Source organism: Pseudochaenichthys georgianus, chromosome 14 (assembly GCF_902827115.2).
Source record: "Pseudochaenichthys georgianus chromosome 14, fPseGeo1.2, whole genome shotgun sequence".
Lineage (NCBI taxonomy): Eukaryota > Metazoa > Chordata > Actinopteri > Perciformes > Channichthyidae > Pseudochaenichthys > Pseudochaenichthys georgianus.
This window is the reverse complement of record NC_047516.1, coordinates 36,132,736-36,156,592: the sequence shown is the minus strand read 5'-3', so window position 1 is coordinate 36,156,592 and position 23,857 is coordinate 36,132,736. Positions and strand designations below refer to the sequence as shown.

The 23,857-nt window shown below is 41.8% G+C and overlaps 1 protein-coding gene across 2 annotated transcripts; it reads left to right on the top strand.

Moving 5' to 3' along the window:
• The first annotated feature begins 1,571 nt into the window (after window positions 1-1,571).
• LOC117458137 (organic cation/carnitine transporter 2-like) lies at window positions 1,572-22,779 on the top strand. Of its 2 annotated transcripts, XM_034098407.2 has the most exons (11): window positions 1,572-1,844; window positions 2,543-2,725; window positions 3,721-3,824; window positions 3,991-4,145; window positions 4,262-4,433; window positions 4,570-4,702; window positions 17,589-17,677; window positions 18,424-18,638; window positions 21,118-21,300; window positions 21,485-21,620; window positions 21,988-22,779. In XM_034098407.2, the coding sequence occupies exons 1-11, from the start codon at window positions 1,638-1,640 to the stop codon at window positions 22,055-22,057; spliced, it is 1,647 nt and encodes a 548-aa protein (XP_033954298.1). In that variant the 5' UTR covers window positions 1,572-1,637; the 3' UTR covers window positions 22,058-22,779. The 2 variants fall into 2 exon arrangements, with proteins under 2 accessions (XP_033954298.1, XP_033954299.1); XM_034098408.2 differs by lacking the exon at window positions 21,118-21,300 and having other exon boundaries at window positions 1,573-1,844.
• The last annotated feature ends 1,078 nt before the right edge of the window (window positions 22,780-23,857 follow it).

Here is a 23,857-nt window from a genome sequence, read left to right as displayed (position 1 = left end):
ATGGCCTGCTGCTGCTGAAGGCATGGGGCAAATATAAGTCCTTTGTCTAATTTATAAAGTAAACCTTAGTATCTCACTAGCAGTGGTAACTGCAATCAGTTACAGCCGCCCTAAGTCTGTAGACAAGTCTAATAACACCAGTGTACACGTTGCTGTGTCAATACAGATATTTATTTGTCTTTACTAGTCATAGGCTACGCAGTGGAAACTCACCTCAAGAAGCGACAATTGCCAAGGGCGTTGCAACCCTCACTTGCCAATATTTAATCATAAATATAGCACGTTTGTTTATTTTAGCAAACCATGCTCCAAGTAAAATTGAATAGAAATGATAATGTATAATCTTTTTGAAAAACAGAGATCGCACATCAGTCCTGTGTACAGATCAGTTCGATAAAGTCATGCCTAAACAGCGACATTTTACACGATAAATACGGGTTTAAATAGCAGCGTTTGCCACGGAAGGCGAGTGGCAGCTACAGTAAACCTTCTCTTACTCTGGCATCTTGTGGCAACTCCCGTTGAGCAGCGGCAGATGCCTCGGCAAGTTGTGGCATCTGTGGCATATGCCGGAAGGACTTGCCACAGCTACCACAGAGTAGCGGCCTCTGTGGCATATGCCGGAAGTACTTGCCACTGCCTGATGCCACGAAATGCGCTTGCTGTCTTTCGTTGACTGTTGAGTTGCTCCGTTTTTTTAGATTGTCAATACTATTATTGTATAACTAATATCTCAGGTTAAGAGGCACCTTCAAATAAAGATTGGTCTTTAAATACATGTTGTCTTTTGAATTGTCAAGACCGCAGATTAGTCGATTTATACTGCCACAGAGCAGATTCGTCAAGTTGTAATGACTGATTTGAGAGGTTGTAATAAATAAAGTTGCAGTTGTAATGGAAAATATATTTAAAAAATATGTATTTTTCTGCAAGTGAACATTTCATCTCTAAGTTCATTTTTTTTTTCTACAAGCTACAAAACTTATTTTTTTCTTCTGTGACTTCAAATTTGGTTCACAGTTACGTGGATATTTTTTACAAGTGTAAATTTGATTCACAGTTACGTGGATATTTTATACAAGTGTAAATTTGATTCACAGTTACGTGGATATTTTATACAAGTGTACATTTGGTTCACAGTTACGTGGATATTTTATACAAGTGTAAATGTATGCACACAAGCTCAGATTTTTTTTCTGCAAGTGCTCACATCAGGTTTTCACACTCTCGCATTTTGCACCATATCTACCTTCATACCAGGTGTCCTTTTCTCTTTGGTTTGTCTTTGGTGCGATGACAGGGTTTGAGTGAAGGAAATCAATAAAGTATGCTCTCAAATTTAAATACCACGCTCTTGAATAAAGATAGGGAATAACCCCCATACACACCGAGTTGAAATCTGACACCGTGGTCGCTCTTTTTCTCTTGGACAGGTAATTATCTGTTTTGTATGGTTTACAATTCCCCTGAACTATATAGCCAACCTAAGTCATGTGCGAGTTCATGTGTGTTGGAGGAGGTGCTCTGTAAGGAAGTCTGAAGGAAGGGGCGGATTCTTTTCGGCTGTGTACTTTCAAATTTTAGTGCACTCGAGCCGGTTTCTGAAACTTACCTACCCCACCTTTAATACTCAGGCTATGAAGGATTACGATGAGTCCACTGCTTTTCTGGGTCAGTGGGGACGTTTCCAGCAGGTTGTCTTCTTCCTGCTCAGTGCCAGCATCGTGCCCAATGGATTGGGCGCTTTCTCTGTTGTCTTCCTGACAGACATTCCCAGACACCACTGCCTGATTCCTGAGGAAAACCTGACTCAAGATTGGCACGATGCAATCATCCCGATAGAGGTAATACAAATATGAAGAATGTAGCAGTTTTATTCCCTCATTATGAATTCTTACACTAGCCAAACCAGAAACAAAATGTTAATTTGTTTGTTTGTTTGTCTTTTGTTCAGATGTGCAGCATGTAAAAAGTTAAAGGAATCAAGTGATCAGTTAGTCTCTATACTTTGGACTGTGGTGGAAAAGGTCATGCAAGGACACGGTTGTCAATGCCATAATGTTGAATCCAGGGGTGGAAAAATAAATCGGATGATTTACTGAAGTAAACAAATACAAATACTCTGCAGGGCTGCATTCAGTGAAGCTACAGAAGAATTAGCATCAAAATATACTCTTAGTACCAAAAGTAAAAGTACTCCTCCATACAGAATGACACAAATAAGCACCATATAGTTTATATAATTGTATTATCATTATTCATGTTTTGATATGTTCATAACTTCAATGTTGGACTTGGTAAAGGTGGGGTTTATTTGAATTGTCTTATACACACACTGGCTAACTTAACCTATAATAACATATTAATTTAAAACTAAATCTGCAAAGTGACCAGTAACTAAGTCTGTAAAATAAATGTAGTGAGTAAAAAGTATAAATATGCTACTCTTTTATTACACGGTATGGCACCACACTTGACATGGGTAGGTTCGTTTTGATTACATGTTTGCTTATAACAGTAATAACGTTAATGTGACTGTTAGGTGGTGAATGGGAAACGGGAGCAGAGCAGATGCAGCAGGTACAGGCTGGATGTGGTCAGAAACCTCTCTGCTCAGGGCTTCATTCCTGGCAGGGACGTCAACCTCACCGACCTGGAGCAGGAGGGCTGTGTGGACGGGTGGAGCTACAGCAAAGACATCTACCAGTCTACTCTGGTCTCTGAGGTGTGTGTCCCTATAGTTTCAGCTGTAGAGAGCAGACTCTATTCTTAACATTTCTAGAATTTTAGATCTATGGACTAAATAGGTGACAAGTTACAAGGTGATCTCTGTACACATATGAAGGGCTAGTCATGTTCTCATAAGACTATATGCTAATTTAAAAAAAGATGGCCTGAACTCACCAAGGGAAGCTGGAAAGGCCATTCAAAATGTAAAATAATAACCTGTTTAAACTGATTAATGGGTGATAAGAAGAACATGTTCCCAGTTAATCCTGTTTAAAGGATGTTTGAGCTGTTGTTTTTCTTCATGTCCTATGCTATGATAGAGAATTCCTTTGATAAAAGGATACAATTCTACAAATACCATGTGTTGGGGAAATAACTGTTGGGGAAATATTTTCCAAAGCCCATAACTTTGACCCAGTTCATCAGTTCGAACTGTCCTGACTGAGCACACGCACCTGTAACCTTGGCTGCTGTGCTCTCAGGGTTCTGTCTCCCTGCTCCTGCCTGTTGGCGTCAGCTGATAGAGGTGTTATGATTCTATGTTGATTATTCTCTCTGAACTAGCTAAACACATGGGTCTGGGGTAGTTCTGGTGAGTTCTTCAGATTTGACGTGGCAACTCTACCGTGAAGTCAGAACCTCTGGCTCTTGGACTTGTTTTGTGAATTCTCCGGCCGAAGCTCCTAAATAAAGCCATCAGTGTTTGACGTCAAAGCTCCAGCTCTCCCCGTGTCTCCTTTTGAGTCGGTGACTCCTCCTGCATTGCTACACAGCAGTTTCCCCCACACCATGCACATTCACATACTACCATTTGCAGCTTTGACAAAATGGTTATACATTCAAACAGATAACCATTCTATCACGGAGCTGTTAAGTATAGCATCCTAGTCAGCTACTGAATATTGTACTTGTATTCATCAGGTTGTTTTTGACATGGATTCCTTTGGTCATTGTATTCATTGATACATTTTTCATGTATGGATATTCCAGTTTGACCTGGTGTGCAGTGATCAGTGGAAGCAACCGTTCACCTCCACAGCTTGCTTCCTGGGATTTCTTGTTGGATCCTTCATCTCAGGACAGCTGTCAGACAGGTACAGAAATCTACAAATCCAACAGGCGTTTTCCTCAGTATTACGTCACTTATTGTAAAGTTTTATGTTGGTACATAATGCATCCAGTTGATGAAACATTTCTTGTTTATATTTAGTATGTTATTTTGTATAATTTGTATTCTATCATCTGGATTTCTCCCTCTAGGTTTGGAAGAAAGCCTGTTTTCTTCACCACCATGGCAGTTCAGACAACTTTTTCCTTCTGTCAAGCTTTTTCACCTTCTTGGACGGTTTTCACCATCCTCATTTTCTTCAATGGTTTGGGACAGATATCCAACTATGTATCTGGTTTTGTTTTGGGTAAATGCTCTTGTAACAAAGAAAAGTACTATTTAAAGACATGTCTGATTCTGAATGATATGCATATATTTGCCGTGTACATCTTGCTTCCATCATACATTTCTCTTTGTCTACAGGCACTGAGATCTTGACTGGCGATGTTCGGGTCATATTCTCATCTATGGGTGTGTGTCTGGGCTATGCCATTGGCTACATGATTCTGCCTCTCGTAGCTTTTTTTTTAAGGGACTGGAAATCTCTCTTGTTAGCTATCTCTCTACCTGGCGTGCTCTACATCCCTTTCTGGTGGTAAGTTGTACTTATAACGGCAAAATGTCACAACAATTTGGTTATTTCCCCAAAATATTCTAACTTAATCTTCCTTTTTGTTTTATATGTTAAACCCACTGGTTAACTTTTTTTTCTGTCTTTAATGCTGAGGAAGGTTTATCCCGGAGTCTCCTCGCTGGCTGCTCTCTCAGGGAAGAGTGGAGGAGGCCGAGGCCATAGTGAGAAAGGCGGCTAAGACAAACAGAGTTGAGGCTCCAACGGTCATCTTTAAAGATTACAGTGCACATGTGAGTCTGACTTGAATAGGATTGTGAACAGGGTTCGAGATATAAACTGAGCTCTATGGGGGTCTTTAAAACTAACGCACGCAGTCACAGGCACAGATTGCGCAATAATGTATTGCGCACCTTGGGGGTGCAGACTCCAACTGAGGGTATATATTGCACACCCTTGCGAGTATACAATTAGTGTCTGATGTGTTAGGGCTTCAAAGATAATTAAAACTGCGGTCACAGACGTGCACGCAGTTGTGGGCGGGCCTTCGCGTCCGAGCGCCTGTAGGGGAGGGTCGCCGGTCGTCCCGGCGTCAAGCAGATGCGCGCGTGTCCTCTGAAATGAGCCGTTCATAATTTCGCGTCCCGGAGTCCCAGGTCTTCCGGCAGCGACCGGGAAACGTATGTGGGCTCGCCACCTCGAAGGAAAACACATTTCTGTAAAGGCTCGTCGACGATCGATTATCGCGGAGGCTGTCTGGAGGAGCCTTAACCTGTTAAACCCTGAGCCTGTTTTTCAGGTTTCAGGCTCGAAAATGACATTCCCAGAACAAATGACCATAACTTCACTTCTAAAAGGTTTATATGAATTTTATCAAATCAAGGTTACATCTGTGAGTTGGATGTGGAAGTGTCAGAATCAATATAGATTGTTCTGTGTCAGAGTAAATTCAGATGGAACATAGCAAAAAAATGTAAATTCCTGTCTCCGCCTAAAGAAAACCTTACTTATAGTGAAGACCAACCTTGAATGATGGGTTAGTAGCCTAAAAGCTTTAGGAATCCAAACTATAACATAATAAGTACCCTGTATCAAGATTTAGGCAAAACAAGTGACATTTGACCTTTTTAGAGAGGTTTATGAAAATAAAGTCCAGGCGGAATAAGCTTTGGGCACATTTGACCTTTTTCAGGTACCAGACTATAAAAATCATTGTATTACATTGAATCATCACTATAGGTATTCATTCCACCCAAAATAACAACAACAAATATTTAAAAAATATATATATATTTCCTTTTTTTTTTTAAATAATTTGTTTATATATATTTTTGTATGTGTGAGTGTGTGTACTAGGTGTCTGTAAGTGTAGGTGTGTGTATGTGTGTAGGTGTGTATGTGTAGGTGTAGCTGTGTGGGTATGTGTAGGTGTGTGTAGCTGTGTGGGGATGTGTGTGTATGTACCAACGCACTATACAATAAACTACACTGTAGGTCATTGTGTGTAAGTGTACTTGCACAATAAAAAATACGGAAACATAAGTGACATTTGACTCCAACTGGGGCAGATTTATTTCAAACATTTTACCAACACACTATAGGCATGTAAAAACAATTTCTTTTACCAATGTACTATACAATAAAATCACACTAGGTATATAAAAACAACAAGTAATTGTTTTTAAATAAACACTCGCAAAACGTTATACCTACCTGAACTTTATACCTACCTGAATGTTCCAGTATTTAGGTCGTGCCACTCCCTGAAACAGTTCTTGTTGACAGTGAAGCACAGAGGGACCTGGCACTTCCTGCAGTACACCGGTGTCTTCACCCTTTTGAGTCCAGCATCTAGGCACCTCCTGCAGTTCTTCCTGACCTTGGTGGCATCTTCCCATAATACTCGGGCATGCATGCGAGTGGTGGAGGAGGGGGTGGTGGAGGTGCAGGGCCTTCAGCAGGGCCTTCAGCAAACTCCAACAATCCTGCAGCAAGCTGCTCCCTGAAAGTCTTCTGGGTGTGAGGCTTTGTCCTGCTGGGGTCACACCCCATCTAACAAATGTGGAAAAACAAAGAGATTAGATTAATTCACTGGCTTATACTTATAGGATAATATTGGACTATAAATGAATAATATGACACCAAATAAATAAGTAAACACATGTATATATTCATTCACTGGCCATTCATTTAGAAAATGTAACTCCAAAAAGACAAGTAACACTATTTAGCATTTTGGCTAATCATTCCTGTTGGCTAAGCTAACACTAGGCGCATTCACACTGCGGTACTTTTCCCACAAAGGTTCATGCGAACTTAGTTCATGCGAACTCTTTAGTTCGCATGAACCAGAGATGGGGACTCGAGTCTGCGACTCGGACTCGAGTCGCACACACAGAGACTTCAGACTTGACTTGGACTCGTGACCAAAAGACTTCAGACTCGACTTGGACTTGTGTGTTGGGACTCGTGAACAATCATTGTGTTTTCTATTTTTGGCGTATTAAAGGTGGGGTAGGTACATTTGAGAGAAACCGGCTCGAGATCGCTAGAATTTGAAAATACACAACCGGAGATAATCTGCTAGAGGCTGCTACTTCCTTACAGAGCCCCTCCTCCAACACACTAGGGCTGCAACAAACGACTAATTTGATAGTCGATTAATCTATCGATTAATGAAACGATTAATCGACTATTCGGACTATTATGCCTTGCACAATTTCTCAAACGCTTTTATTTAGCCATCAACTTTTAGATTTAGCTTGAGGTTGTTTTAGGCATGTGGAAACTAACAATGAAGACAATAAAGATGAATACTTGATTAAAAAATACATATTATTAAATTAACTAAACAAATTGTTTACAAAATGAACATTGCTTTTCATTTAAATTAAATAAATAATATTTCACATCAAAAGAAACAACAGTGTTTTAGCAAATAATAAATAATGGGATAACAGAATTGTAAACAGAATAGCTGAAACTTTAACAAACTAACTAATTCAGTTACCTCAAATCATTACCCCATGTTTATATAATTGAGTTAACTCCGTGTGTTGCTGCTAGCATACATAACACCTGACGTGAAAACGTTACTCGTGGACGGGGCTACAGAGCTGCTAGAAAGACAGTCGAACCCGGTGCATTCCTCCGTCTGAATGTGGAGCACTTTTGCTAAATGTTTAGACAAATTGCTCGTGTTACCGCCCTTACATGATAAACACTTATTGCACTTTGCAACGAGCATCGAGATGGGTAAAGTTTAACCACACCTCGGAGCGGCGTTCTCTCCGCAGTGTGTTGCTGCATGTAGCAGCCGCGTGTCTGTAAACATGCCCCGCCCACACAGACCAGGGACAGAGATCTCGTCTGATCGAAAATACACCATAGACGCATTTGTTTGTCTTTTTACATATTAAAAACGAGCTGGCCACACTAAGACTGCGATATAATGTTTTTGTATCAATAATACATGACATATATTTTTTAAATGTCTCCAGTACCGATAACGTTGTAGCTTAACGGCGCGTAAAACGCACGTGATGACGTCACCAACGAATCGACGACTGAATTAGTTGGCAACTAATTTGGTAATCGATTTTAATCAATTAAGTCGATTAGTTGTTGCACCCCTACAACACACACGAACGCGCACATGACCAATGAGGGCACGAGATAAGTTTGTGCCCAGATGGAAGGCTGACAGGCAGGTAAGCCATCCAGTTATTTTAGCCGGGCTCATTACGCAGACGTGCGCGCCTCTGTTACTACCTCGTAGTAACACAATAGCGTCCGGCAGCACACCTGCGGCTGTACCGCTTGTAATTAGGTTCAACTAAGACAATAGAAGGCTTATTACAACCAGAAGAGACATGAGGCTTTTATTTTTTTTAGAGACTTGAGACTTGACTTGGACTCGTGACCAAAGACTTGAGACTTGATCAAGTCTCACCCCACAAAGACTTGAGACTTGGACTTGCAAAAAAATACTTGTGAACATCTCTGGCATGAACCAAGTAGAGATCGCGTTCACACCGGAAAAAGTCCTACTGAAGCCTTCCGAGTAAATCGCCAGAACGCCGACACCTCCTCATCTCCACCGCTCCCATGTTTTATTTTGTGTTGCCATAAGTTAGTCTCTCTGCGTTTCTGCGCTGGGCTAATGCTAATAATGCTAATGCTAATGCGAGGATAATAAAATGGCGGCTTCACAAAACTTTTTGGGAGTTTTACGGGGCGTGGTTTGCAATCCGCCCAGCCAATCAGACATATAGCTCTTTTCTCACAAAAGAGCCGCTCGAAAGTCCCTGCTCTCTAGCAGTCCCTGCTCTCTAGCAGGGACTTTCGAGGGGGTAAAAAGGTTCGCATTAACTAATTTTAGTACCGGCTCTTTTTGGTGTGAACGCGATCATGAACTAAGTTCGCATGAACCTTTGTGGGAAAAGTACCTCAGTGTGAATGTGCCTACTGTGATGCAGTTCCACCAAACACAAAAGTAATATATAAAAAGGATAATATTGGACTATAAATGAATAATATTACACCAAATAAATAAGTAAACGCATGTATATATTAATTCACTGGCCATTCATTTAGAAAATGTAACTCCAAAAAGACAAGTAAAACTATTTAGCATTTTGCCTAATAATTCCTGGAGCTTCTTGGCTAAGCTAGCACTGTGACGCAGTTCCACCAAACACATAAGTAATATATAAAAACAGAGAGATTACATACCTTTCCCGTGGTGGAAGTTCAACATCCGAGTCACTACTGTCCGGATCCAGGTCTGGCTGGAGGAGATCTTCATCATCCGACGAAGAGTCATCTGGTAGGATCATAGCCCCGCTATCGTCAGCTAGCATCTCTAGCACCTGCTCGCCTCGGTGGTGAAGCTCTCCCTTCTGGCTGCGTAATGGAGCCGGAGCAGGCGTAGTTTATACTACGCAGGATCATATCTTTGGAACCCATTGGTCGATTGACACCTTTTATGAACCGTTAGAGCCAATAGAATCGAGTGACAGTTAGTAAGCCCCACTAAACACTTACGTCAAGTAGAGAGAGGTTTGCGTAAACAGCATGTGAGACAGCATTAGCTCGGGACTGCGAAACTTTATACCTACTCTGCTGCCATGAAAGTAATGATAGATTATCAGGAACAATTCTAAAGTGACTAAGAGACATTGGATTAACCTTAAACAGCGTTTTTATTCCCTTGAACAAGAGCTTTGATCACAAAACAGCAACAGTAAGACATAATTATTGTTATGGTTTTGAAAACTGTTGTTTTTTTTCTTCTCTGTTCTGGCTGATAGCTCAGTGAGTTTGTGTCCTACAGTGATGATACTTATAAAAAAAATAATCTGTGGAGTATCAGCTTTCAGATATGTAGTTTGTGCAGAAAATATTAAGTTTTAAAGATCGTTTTTGCTAGTTAGCACCGGAAGTAGCATCTGCCCGTTTTAGCTAAGGGCTAATGCTAACGCTTCTTGTGACACTTTTGTTTTGTTTCGGTAAAAATGGTTCTTATCGTCAGTTAGCTGAGATTCTTCTCGTTAATCTGGTATAACACATTGATAGGTTTTTAAATATTAAGATGCCCTGAGACAGTGTCGAGAAAAAAAAACAGGGTCTCCGCCGGCGGGGACCTTCGGGCTTAACAGGTGAACCGTGGCGTGCGGTGTGCAGACGTTCTGCCCTTGACTGTTTGTTTACTCAATAAACGCATCTCCTCTGGATATTAGGCCATGTATGTTCCATACCAGTAGAGTTTGCTTTTTGTTGTTGTGTTTATTGATCAAAAAGCAAACCTTCAATACAGCTGTTATGTGGTCAAGGTAAGTAAAGTAATAATTGAAGCTGTGTATTGGTTATTATTAGCATATGACTTAAAATGAAAACACAACAGCATTTCACAAAACGCCACAGCATTTCACAATACGCTACAGCATTTCAGAAAACACCACAGCATTTCACATTGGACGGAAAGGGTATTCCTTTAGGGAGAACACTTCTTGTTTATGATTGGACAGAGCCAGCCAGACAGCACTTCTGTTGTTTTTGCTGCCAGTGAAGAAATGACACTTCGTGATTGGTCAACGTCTGACAGCGCAATATGTCCAAACCGGTCCCTCCCAACACATCAGCCGTTAGCACACACTCAGAGCTCACAGCTCCTCATATCTGTTCAGAAACTGGACAAAAGTTAAATATGTACAAACCACAGACTGTCTATGTCATGGCGAATACAGTCGCTGCTTTATGTATGTCTGTATGACGTTGTTGTGAGTGTGGACGGAGCAGCTACAGGTTAGTTTAGCCTGATGGATCCGATTCCATTCTGAAAACACGCATTTTAAAAGCTTTTCGCCTGCCGTCTTGTCTGCAGACTTGTCAAAGCATTAATTCATGGTTTTTACTAACCGTTATCAGTATGTAATTACTTCGGCATCACTTTGAAACGTGTATTACAATTAAATCACTGTCAAATATGTTCATTTTGTTGTAGTTGGTATCTCCTATAGGATTTACATGGAGATACTTCCCGCCCCCTCTCTAGCGCGTCTTGTTTGAATGACAGGAGCAAACACAGCTGACAGCCGCGGTGAAACTCAAGCGATTAGAGCGATGCGAATATTGGGTAGTCTACCATAGTATTTACATGGAGATAAGCCCCTTAAAAACCATGAATTAATAAAGCATTAATTCTGTGTTTACTCCTGTGATTCAAAAAAGACGCTGGAGAGGGGGCGGGCCGGATCTCGGATCGGATCGATCAGGCTAAACTAACCTGTAGCTGCTCTGTCCACACTCACAACAACATCATACAGACATAAATAAAGCAGCGACTGTATTCGCCATGACATAGACAGTCTGTGTTTTGCATATCTTACATTTTTGTCCAGTTTCTGAACAGATATGAGGAGCTGTGAGCTCTGAGTGTGTGCTAACAGCTAACGGCTGATGTGTTGGGCCAATCACAAAGTCATTTCTTGATTGGCAGCAAAAACAACCAATCACAGCAGTGCTTCTCTGGCTGGCTCTGTCCAATCACAAACAATAATGCGGCTTTCACACCAGCGCTTTTCCCTTTCTAGCTCCGAGCGGGAGCTTTTCTGGTTCAGCTCCGGTTTCCCCTTTCAGCTCCCGCTCTGTTCACACCGCCCACTGGCGCCCCAGAGCTGCCCCTGCTGCGTCATGGCGTCACCGTTTACATAGCTGATTTGCTCCCCAACGGAAACCATTACGGCGCTCACAACAACAACAACAACTGCGTCGGGTCGATGATCGTGTTGCTTTTAATCACATGAAGCCAGAATAAATTGAATAACGACTTCTCTAACCTTATACTTTGCTCCAGAGTGCCGTGGTTCATTGTTTATTAATGTGTTTCTGCAGCATTTACCGACCGCTGCAGTGCTGCTCTTCCACGGGAGTTTATACTCCCGTTAGCTCCCGGTTAGCTCACACTGCAGCGGCCGCTCTAAAGTATTCACTGTCCGACTCACACAAGCAGCTGATGCATATCCCCAGTTCCCCTTAGCCTAAGTGAATGTGTGTCAGTCTGAATTGACACTGTTTGGTATCACAACGCTGTTATGAAAGTTTCTCTGGTATAAAACGGGTGATGTTAGCATAGCAACCGAAGCTAAACTGACTACTTGCATCCGATAGCTGCAATGATACAAAACAACACGTCTGCCTCTCTCCACAATGATCGATAACAGTGAACGGATGGTCAAAGTAAGGTACAAATAAACAGAATCACACGAAGCCTGGTTAGTGTTGCCTGACTTTATAAAGTGTGTTTATAGGCACTACTGCTTGTAGGCAGGCATGACAGTCGACCCATGTTCAGGGGAGGTGGGTTTAGTTTCCTGCACGCCTCAACGTAAGAGAGACGTAAGCGACGTCGCCTCTTAGCTCCAAAGCTCTTGCCTCTGGACCGACCATTTTTTGGAGCTGGAAATGAAGCGGATTCCGGAGCTAAGAGCCGGTGTGTTCTATAGGCTCTGTGCACAAGATTGAGTTGAGTAGTGAGCCATTCGTTTTTTTTCATGGTGAGATGTCTGCTGAGAGGTCCTTGTATACCTCGCTGACTTTGAGGACATCTGGGTCTGGCATCTCCCCCCGCACGGCCTTGTAACGTGTACTCCTTTGAACACAGCTACAATTACTTAGGACAATATATATTACCTTACACCATCAGCAACTGTAAACTGCTTTGGCATAGTGGAAATGAACACCATGTCACTCACTCTGCCTGGTTTCACACACTATTAATTACACAAAAGAATTGTCAATTTAATTGAAAAGGTTGTTGATGCAATATACTAAATCAGCTCTTGGCACAAAGGAAATACTCATTAAATCATGGATTGGCTATGAACACATACTGTTCTATTGTATTGCATAGAAAGATGTGTTACTGTTCTGCACGACTGTTTGTAGTCGTAGATAGAAAAACAAAGATGGAAAACATTTCACCATACATTGTTTAGGAGTTTTATATGTATTGGGTGTTTATGGTTAATGTGGGAAATTAATAAGCAGAGCTGTTGCTGGTAAATGTGTGTGCCATCATAATAGTAATGTGTATACAGCGTTTCGTGAATATCTGGAAAAATATCAGAATATGGTACAGAAATGGGACATTCTCTGTTAGCCTACGTTCGCCCCGATTGAGCTAGCAACTATTTTATTCGCAATTTAACATCATATTGGATATGGGCTTAACTTGTCCTGGACTGGAATTTTTCCGATCTTTTCCCGAGGAGGTGTTTGCGAAAAAGCGCTTAAAATGCATGAATAACACCGATATTTCAAAATGGCCGACATTCTAGGGGGCGGGGCTAATGGAAGCTATTTTGAAATATGTCCTCAATTCCATCAGTAATGTCTGTGGCAAGATTGGGGTAGTTTGGAGAAACTATATGTGACTATCGCACAATAAGGGGCGCTACTGAGGTGGTGTACAAAAATGTACTTTTTTTTTGTAAAGTCTGGAAAAAGACGTGGGTTGTGACGTGTGTTCCAAGTTTTGCGTCCAAAAGTCATTTTAGCGATTTTGTGGCAGTCTGGAGAAGGTTGTAGGCCGTGACATGCGTTCCGAATTTAAAGGCCGTAACTCATTTTTTCCCCTACTTATGGCTCGGTACATTTTTTAACCCTTCGATTTCGAGAAAAAACTGAATAGGACACGCCCACATTTTTCATTGGTTGCAACCCTTTAAATCTAAGTTTATACTCACCCTGCCAGTATGTCTATGACAATATATATTTTTTTAGTCCATCGGTTCTTGAGATATAAATTAGTTGTGTTTTTGGCGCCCCCTATTGTTCGAAATGAACATTGTTTGTTGTGCCTATTCCCCAAGACACACTGAACCTATCCACTGAAATCTGTGATATTTGGATATATTTTACGTTTTGATTGATGTCGGCCACATTTTTCCACACCTCGTGCTCATTTTATACAGTAATGTGTCTGCCCCTCCATTGATGCTGTGCACTAAGTTTGGTTTGGAAAATCAAGAAATTGGAATTTAAGTTAATATTTCAATGTTTTTCACATTATGCTAATTTAAAACAAATCAAAGTAGGCGGAGCTTCGGGATATGAGAGGATAATATGTAGAGCTGCTCCACCCGGCTAAGTGTGCAACATTTCAGGTCCGTCAGACTTACGCTGTGACTTTGTAAATTTTTCGAAACACTGAATTTACACAGGTGGCGCTAGAGAGCAAGTTGAACAATGTTCACCCATCGAATCCAGAATGTTAACATTTTCACCGGTCCTGGCGGCGTTGCCAAATGTCGCTACATGAATAGTGTCGTAACCCCCTCAAAAACAGGTCGAAAGTGCAGAACCGGTAAAAGAAGAATAATAATACTGACGATTTCAATAGGTCTTTGCACTACGTGCTCAGGCCCTAATAATACTGACGATTTCAATAGGTCTTTGCACTACGTGCTCAGGCCCTAATTACAAAAACTCAGGAACTCTGTACTTGTGGAGCGTCACAAACAGCGCCTCCGTTTATTACGTTTTACTCTCTCCACAACTTCAGGACATACGGCGCATGCTCAAACATATGAACTCGTACACAATCAATAACAATGTAAGAGCTATACAAATTAAAGAACATACAAAAATTAGCTCTCGCAGATAAAACGAGAGAGAGAGACTGACTTCACTGCTAATTACGTGGTCCAACAAACACGCACACGCACACACACACACACACACACACACACACACACACACACACACACACACACACACACACACACACACACACACACACACACACAGACAGACAGACAGACAGACAGACACGCACATACCTTTGCGCAGAAAAAATAGCCCAAAGTGGTCTGTTTTCATCAGCAAAGACGGCATTCTCCGTAGCAGCAAGGTTAGTGCTAGCTGTCAGGCTAGCAGGTGCATTTTGGTTGTCAAAAGCTGTTTTTTGTTTCTTTGTGAGAAAACCAAAACTAGCTTGTAGACCCCGTCGGCTTTTTTTGGGCGGCATGGTAATCGTCTGATAGCCTACGGTACTCGTAGTATGTATGTGTGTATCTTGTCAATATATTTGAATGTCTGTTGATATAACGTATGGAGTCAGATTTGGGTCAATATTCTAGCGCGTAAAACAACACGCGCATAAAATGACTCTCGCGCGCAGATTAAACCCCCGCGAGCGGCTCTGCGCCCGCGAGCGAGAGAGACAGCCCTCTTGCTCACTCGCGGGAGTGTCAGCCTCGCGGAGTCTGTCTACGCGCGCGTGAAAAGTGTCTGGCACTTTGGGGCGGAGCCACTGGACTTTGATTGACAGCTGCAAGGAAACCCGGAGTTGCCAGGTTTGATAAATGCCTGAACTACCAAGAGCCGAGGAGTGACGGCAGCAAAATCAGTTGGACGAGATTGAATGGTAAAGTTGTCCATATGTGTATATATAATTGTTGCATTTAAGTGATATATTGGTTGTAAAAAAAATTTGCTTGAACATTTATTTTATATAAAACAATATATTTTTGAGTGGGCTGTATCTGTCGAAAATTGCATATATATATATACATTTATTTTATATAAAACAATATATTTTTGAGTGGGCTGTATCTGTCGAAAATTGCTAGCTACTGTCTGCTGTACACTCTTAGAAGGGATGTGTCAAATATGACACAACATGTGTTGAATTTCAACACACCTACAGAGTGTGCTCAGGGACAACACGTGTTGTGTTTATTTATGTGTAAATCATTTTTACACACAACATGTGTTGCATGCCCCTAACACACAATGTGCACATTTTACACATTGTGTGTCATAAATGTGTAACCAAGATGAACACACTCATTTGTTATTTCTGCACATTTTGTGTTATATTTAACCAGAATTAACATTTGATTGTGTTATATCTGCACATTGTGAGTCAATGACGATTACTGGAAGTACCAGGTGGTGGATATGGTTTTTATTCAAAAAATCGAATGCAAGAATAAATTCATTGGACATTTATTTACAAGGATTTCATTAGCACAATATGTCATTAAGAAAATAATTGTTAACATTTAAAAACATTAATATTTTTCTAATTCATCAAATGTTGACAGAATATATAATTCATAAAATCACACCTAAAAAACCTTATACCTTGGTTAAAACAAACTTAATCTTCAGCAAACTATGTAAATGACTTTCAGCTGAGGGAATATAGTGATGAGACTCTTCACAAGGACCACCTTTTCAGTGTTGGATGGATAATTAAGGATAAAAATGAATGACAAGTGAGCTATTTATTTTTTATTTTTCAAAAAGAATACAAAAAGTTCTAGCATACAAATATTACAAATGCGTGATAATAAAGCAATTGGTTATAAAGAATGTCCTTTTGTATCAAGCACATTTTTTTTACAACCAATATATCACTTAAATGCAACAATTATATATACACATATGGACAACTTTACCATTCAATCTCGTCCAACTGATTTTGCTGCCGTCACTCCTCGGCTCTTGGTAGTTCAGGCATTTATCAAACCTGGCAACTCCGGGTTTCCTTGCAGCTGTCAATCAAAGTCCAGTGGCTCCGCCCCAAAGTGCCAGAAACTTTTCACGCGCGGGTAGACAGACTCCGCGAGGCTGACACTCCCGCGAGCGAGCAAGAGGGCTGTCTCTCTCGCTCGCGGGCGCAGAGCCGCTCGCGGGGGTTTAATCTGCGCGCGAGGGTCATTTTATGCGCGTGTAAAAGCACATTTTCCGCTCGTGAGTAGCTTGTTTTACGCGCTAGAATATTGACCCAAATCTGACTCCATACTAACGGCCCGTCCACACAGCGGCGTGCGTTGACGCTTGCCGGCGGACATGTCTGAAACTCGACCAACAACCAATCACATTAATCTCCCGCCCCTGACACACAAGCAGCGGTTTGATTGGCTAGAGCTTGTACTGGCATATGGTTCGATTGGCTGACGCTTCTGCCGAGGCGTCAAAAGTTGAACATTGCTCAACTTTTGCAGCGAGCCACGCCAGCTACGCTCCGCGTCGCTTCCCACGATGCATTTCGGCTAAAAGTGACGTCACCCCATTCAAAGTGAATGGTGAAGCGTCAACGCACGCCGCTGTGTGGACGGGCCGTAGCGGTTCATTCTTCGGGCGCGCGCAGCACGTTCACAGCCTCACAGGCATGGATTGCGCAATATTTTATTGCGCACCTTAGAGGTGAAGTGCAGGTATATTGTCATTCAAGACAGAATACGATGCGTAGTTCTTTTGTTTGCCTATTTACCTCGTTAACGTAAATAATACTCATTACATTGAAAAATGCATTATTTGTGATCAAAATAATGGTTGTTAATGTATATTAGCGACCCCCACAGATGTTTGATTTCACTGGGTCCGTGGGAGCTCAGGCCCCTCCTTATGGGAGCTCAGCTCCCATTGGCTCCCACGTAACTCGAACCCTGATTGTAAAGACACAGGAGCCAATTGATATGCTTAAGGCCAACTTTAATAGTACTATTTATTCTGTAAAGAGCAGTCCTTTTTCAAATGTCATAGCTATTTTTCCTACAGTTCGACATTTTTACTTTTTCACCAAAGTGGTAGGTTACAGACTAGCTAAAACATAACTAGCTGCTGGTAAAACTGATGCTTTTATATGTTTGTATTATCTTGCAGGATGATGACCTTCAGGAACACCTCAATGTTATCAGCCTGGTGAAGACACAAAGCGTCAGAAGCACGACTGTCATTCTCTGCCTGGTGTGGTGAGTATGCACTCTGAACAGGGTTCATGTCCTTTTTGCTGAACTTGTAACTCCTAGTAGTTGGTCCCAAACCTCCAAGTGAAGCTCCTTGGTAAAGAGAAGCAGTTGGGGAAAGACAGCAGAATGTACTCAATAGGTAATGCATTAGCAGAAGAAGTTATCACATTACTGTGATGAGTAGTGTTCTTTATTACAACTCCCCAGCCATCATATTGAATTTTAGATCACACCGGCATACCTATTAAAGTAGTTTAGCAGATGATTCTTACAGATTGATGTCTGATTAAGAAAGATAATGAGATCTAAATTCATACCCACAGTTGGAATGCAGGTACAACTCCTCGGCTCCTCCAAAGCACTTGGCCCTTAAACGGTCCTGATGAGTAGGTTGGCATCTGGCATTTCAGCTCTTGCCATTAGTGTTTGTGTTTTATTGAGTGTGCACATGGAAGAATGATGCTATGTGGGCTTAAGTCCTTTTTAGTGGTTGGTAGACTAAAAAATCACAACATAAACTCGTAACATTAGCTGCAACATCTATATTTGTAGCAATGTCTACTGTCATGGCTACAACTTCCTACAATGGTGTTCTTTTTCCACAACCTGCTCCTTGGTTTTGATCATATTGAGCTTTAATGATTGAAGTTGCCCCATTTGACAAAGCTCTCTATAACCATATTGGATCATACATTTTGAATATATTCATAACCTAATAACAAACATCTCTTCGGTCTGTGTATGTCCAGGTTCTCTTTGAGTATTGGGTACTATGGCCTGTCCCTGAACACATCCCGGCTTCATGCTAACCCCTACATCAGCTGCTTCCTCTCAGCAGCTGCAGAGGTACCAGCCTACATGTCCTGCTGGCTGGCACTGAAATACTTCCCACGTCGACTCTCTGTCATCTTTATCTTACTCCTTGGTGGAGTGTCTCTGTTTCTCATTCAACTGGTGCCTGAAAGTAAGCAGTTCAATCAATCAATCAGAATGCTTTATTTATTCCGGGGGGAAGTTATGTTTTATTACATGTGCACCATATTGGACTAAAGTCAATAACTATTTATACAAACATAGGAGGTAAGAGTAACAATGTGCAATGAGAGTAGCCACTGGGACGCGGCGTCTTAAGCACAGGAACAAGGTAGAGCGTCCTCCACAGCACAGAGACCCTCTGATCACTCAGGCTCATGGTGAAGACGTGGTGAAGCTCGATGGAAATGTTGTCATTAGATATATCCTGGTACAGCCATGTTCTCATTATCAAAGTAAACTGCACTCCAAATATTCCATCTGACTCCAGGCTAACGCTGTTAGCTCGTCGATTTTACATTACATGATGAGAGGGGGAGACATACATCTGGACCCGGCTGGCCTTCTTTTTCCTCATTGAGAGATTTTCTTGGGATCAAACCAGAAATGATGCCGAATTAAGAAAGGGACTTAGGGGTCACTTCCCTCCCACTTACTTCTCGTGCCATCACTTAGAATTTAAAACCATAATTATTGATATTACGAGCACCAAATGTGCACATTTTGGTTTGGTGTTAATTTGATATATATATATATATATATATTAGTGCTGTCAAAATTATCGCGTTAACGGCGGTAATTAATTTTTTGAATTAATTGCGTTAAAATATTTAACGCATTTAACGCATGTGCAGAATGGCCCGCCCCATACGTGCCACCAGTGGCAGCGCCAGGGTATGACTGGGGTAGTGGGGTAGGCTACACCCATACCAAGAAATGGCTTAGCCCCACCATGAGAAATGATGTTAAAGTAAGCAAAATAAAGTCTGCCAACTCGCGCGGAGTAAATTGCACAGACAGCAGTTAGTCAGATTGATTTCAGTAGCCACGGTTTTGAAAACTTTTGTCACGTAGTGATCGTCTTCTCAATAGAACATCTTTGATAACGTCGTGGTGTTGTTGCAGGAAGTCCTGACGGAGAATACTCTTGCTGTAGTATAGGGCAGAGCCATATAATAGTAATAATATGGCTCTGGTACAGGGGTGCACATAACTGGTACGCAGGTTATGTGCGTCATCTGAAATGCGTACCGTCACTTGTGTCACAAAGCGCATTTGCGTACCGACGTACTTGTGAAGCTTTTCCAGAAGGCGGTTAGATCACCGGACGACAGAGTCGGTCTCCGTGTGCACAGACAGGGCTGCTGTTAACGTCGGTCTGTACAACGGAACTGTGCCAAAACTACGCCAACCGGCTGCGGAGGGAGATCCCCCCCTCACTGGAGAACTGCGCTAAAACAGCTGATCACAACATTCACACTCTGTGGTCACGAAGTACTCCACTAGCCCCCCCCCTCTGTCGACTTTCCTGAAGTACTCCCCCGTTGATAGAAATCAACACGTAATGAATTAAGACCCCACGGTTTGATGATTGATAGGTGTGTGGGTTGTCTTTCATTTTGACATGCAGAAAAATGTTATAATAAACATAGATACTGTATGTTAAATGGATATATCCGCCTGCTTTCATTTATCTTTCCATTCCCACAACAATATACATAAATAAATAGCATATTTTGGACATAGTTCGAATGGTGATTAATCATGATTAATGAGTTTTTAAGCTGTGATTAATCTGATTAAAATGTTTAATCGTTTGACAGCCCTAATATATATATATATAGTGAGAGAGAGAGAGAGTTCCTTTTTAAGAAGGCTTTGTAAGTGGAATAATTGCTAAGAGAAAGAGGAGGACTTGAATAAAGCTTTGGAGTCACGGCCCGTCTACACTACAGCGTCGAAAGCTCCAAGCAGCTCCAAGCTGCCCATTCATTTTCAATGGGGTGACGTCACGTAGCCGCGCTTTTTCGCCGAACTGAATTGTGGGTAGCCGAGCGAGGCGTCTCAGGCCCAGGCGACCAGAAGTTGAACATTGTTCAACTTCTGGTCGCCTGGACGCCGGAGTAGCCAGCGCCAGCCAATCAAATCCCGTTTCCCAAAATCTGACAGCTGAAGCACTAGCCAATCAAACCGCGTCTAAGCTGGGAGAGATATCCCGCCGTTCATTTCTATATTTCAAAAAAAGTCGGAGGAGAAACTAACTATCGCCGTAGCGAATCACCCGGTTTTGTATGACCAGACCCTCTTCACCTCCCGGGATACAAACCGGAGGAACCAGGCATGGAGGGAGGTGGCAGAGACAGTGGGGGAAACTGGTAGGTTTTCGCCTGTTTGGGGAGTTTATATATATATTGCTCGCATAAAATCCCCGGGGTTTTTTGCTTTGTATGTCGGGGGCGGGAGATTCATGTGATTGGTTGTTGGCCGTGTTGCTTGAATAAAATCCCCAAGCTCCAGACACGCCCAGCTCCAAGCTATTTTTGGAGCTGTAGTGTGGACGCTCCGTCACTCAAGCAAAGGAGAACATTTGATAAAAAAACACTGTTGTTAATCCATTTCTTGCGTTTCAGCTTTATCAGAGCTGGCTGTCGCTCTGGAGATGCTGGGTAAACTTGTTATCACCAGCGGTACATCCCTGATGTACGCCTACACTGCAGAGCTTTACCCAACAGTGCTCAGGAACACAGCGGAAGGCGTTTGCATTACTGTTTCCAGAATAGGAAACTGCCTTGCACCTTTTTTGTTACAGCTGAGTGAGTCAACTCGTCTTCATAGTAGATATTTGTGTGATCCTATCTTAACATATTGAATTTGTGAAGATAAGCTGGCATTTTAATATTTTTGGATGCTCTGATTTCACATCCTGTACATGTTTATAGTGCACATGTGTCGGACCCCGGATCTTCCTCTTCCTGATTTTGCCTTCTCCTTATTCAGGGGAATCTTTTGAGTACCTGCCTTATATCATACTGGGGACTCTGGCTGTTGTCTCTGCCTTTGCAGCTCTTTACCTGCCGGAAAGTTTTGGAAAACCTCTACCTCAAACTATTCAGCAAATGCAAAAGAGAGAAAGGTGGGTATCTAGCATTAACTATTTCTTCATCAACATTATAAAACACAGAAATTACACTGAGTATTAGATTAAAAGAAACGTGCAAAACACTCTCAATACTTAAACTGTCCTTGTTGACACATTCATACCAAGAAAGCAGTGTTTGAATATATGTATTCACTTATAGCAATGAATTAGAACAAAGAAAACTTCATCAAAAAATCTCATAGTACCTTTAATATAACCACCAAAACCCAGCGTCTCTCATTGTCATTATCCATGTCAATCTGAGAGGATGTTATGATGGTGTCATCAGTCTATTTCTATTTATTTGTTCCTTTTGAAAATCTAATTATTGTTTTATTTGTGTTGTCTTTCATCACTACAGCATGAAGTGCCCATGCATCACAAGAAAAGAATATTTGAAACCTGTGGTGCATTTGGAAAGTAGACTCTGATTGTCAAACATGAATGAGTTATTCATAAATATGATTCTGCTGTATACGGTTCTGATAACACTTGTTTACACGTACTGCATGTCTATATTTACATTACATGACATGCCACTTGTTAGACGCTTTTATCCAAAGCGACTCACACACTCAATACTGTGGGCAACAGATGAGGTTAAAATGTTAACATAGGTTCAGGAGCATGGCCACGCCTAAAACTCCGCCTCGAACCACGGCCACCCCTATTTATATCCGGCAAAACTTCCGGCCACTGCTCGTCTCCATCCTTTCAACCCACCCTCCCTCTCCCTTTCTACCCATACAGTTCCCCTTCCGACTCACACCGAGCGATACATCCACCCATCCCTTCTTCCCTCCCTCAACATCCCTACATCCCAACATCCCTCATCCCTACATCCCTACATCCCTCATCCCAACATCCCTACATCCCTCCCTCCCTCATCCCCTCATCCCTACATCCCTCCCTCCCAACATCCTCTGCCCGTCACCATCTATATTTAAACGGTGCACGTTTATATACTGCGTATACTAACACCTTAATCCCAGGTATCGTCTGGGGGGCCCGTAATCAGCCCACGCAGGTCATGCCGGGGACGGAACCCCCACTCTGAGTCTCCCACTGCACGGACCACAGCTCGTCCTCCCAGATCATCTCTTCACCCCCCTCATATCATTCACATGTTACTTCAATAAACGTACAAACATCACATTGTTGTGGCGTGGTTCCTGCTAGTGAAGAGCACTTTGGGATGAAGTGTCTCCCAACACCTACGGACAACCCACTACGCCACACGCCTCCCTATATGGATCTGTTATCAATATCTTTGTTTAACTTTTGGAATATATAACCTGTAAATGCAATAGAAAACTCAACAAATAATAACAATGTTGCTGGGAGAACTTCCTGACTTGATCGACATTGCGATCTTTTCATTACAAGTACTATAAGGGTATCTTGTTTATAGTTATGATTGTTTCCCTGACAGCTATGTCTAGGGTATTGAACATTGTTTGTTCCTCAGCAGGAAATATGTTGTTACAACAGCAAAGGGATGGTGCATGGAAGGCAAGAAAAGTGGGCAACATTAAATATAAGAGGCTAAAACACGTCAAATAAAAACCAATGACTCAACAACCAAATAAGTATCAGTAAAACAGATAAGTTAATGTTATGGAAATCTTAGACCTAGTCAATACTGTGGAGATACACAAGTCAGAAATATCAAACAATAAATGGTGAAACAGACAGAGTTGTCTTTCTGGTTATTTATTTGAAGCTTCAAAGACACAGATCTCACAGAACACAAGGTATTCTGAGAGAGTGCGCCCCGAGTGAAAGATGCATACACAGTCATGAAAACGGGTCAGGGGTGAAAAAGGTGACAAGGATATTATCCCTCTAGGGAGGTCCGGGGGCATGCTCCCCCGGAAGAACATTTTGAATATTCCATATTTTAAAGCATCAATCTGATGCATTTTGAGATGCATTTTTTTTCCAACCTGGGGAGAGCTGGAGAAACTTAACTTCAGCCATGAGTCAAAAATATTATGACCTCCTTACTAAGTATTATCAGGGATGCAAACTCATCAGGTATGGAAAAGGTGACAAGGACCCGAGCCCCCCGACCCCACGGAATAACGGCTTTAAAATGAGGAATAACAGAGGATTTTAGCAGTCAAAACAACTAAAGCAGCAGTGTTAATAATAACAGAAACGCTAAAGAGTCACATCTAATAGAAATATATAAAAGCATTTATTTTAATTGTGTAGCAGTCAGTTTATAA

Bases quoted from the DNA above. Each gene is read 5' to 3' on its own strand.
- LOC117458137 (XM_034098407.2), top strand. From the start codon at position 1,638: ATGAAGGATTACGATGAGTCCACTGCTTTTCTGGGTCAGTGGGGACGT. The intron at 3,825-3,990 runs GTACAGAAATCT...TTCTCCCTCTAG, and splicing joins TCAGGACAGCTGTCAGACAG to GTTTGGAAGAAAGCCTGTTT. The intron at 4,434-4,569 runs GTAAGTTGTACT...ATGCTGAGGAAG, and splicing joins CTCTACATCCCTTTCTGGTG to GTTTATCCCGGAGTCTCCTC.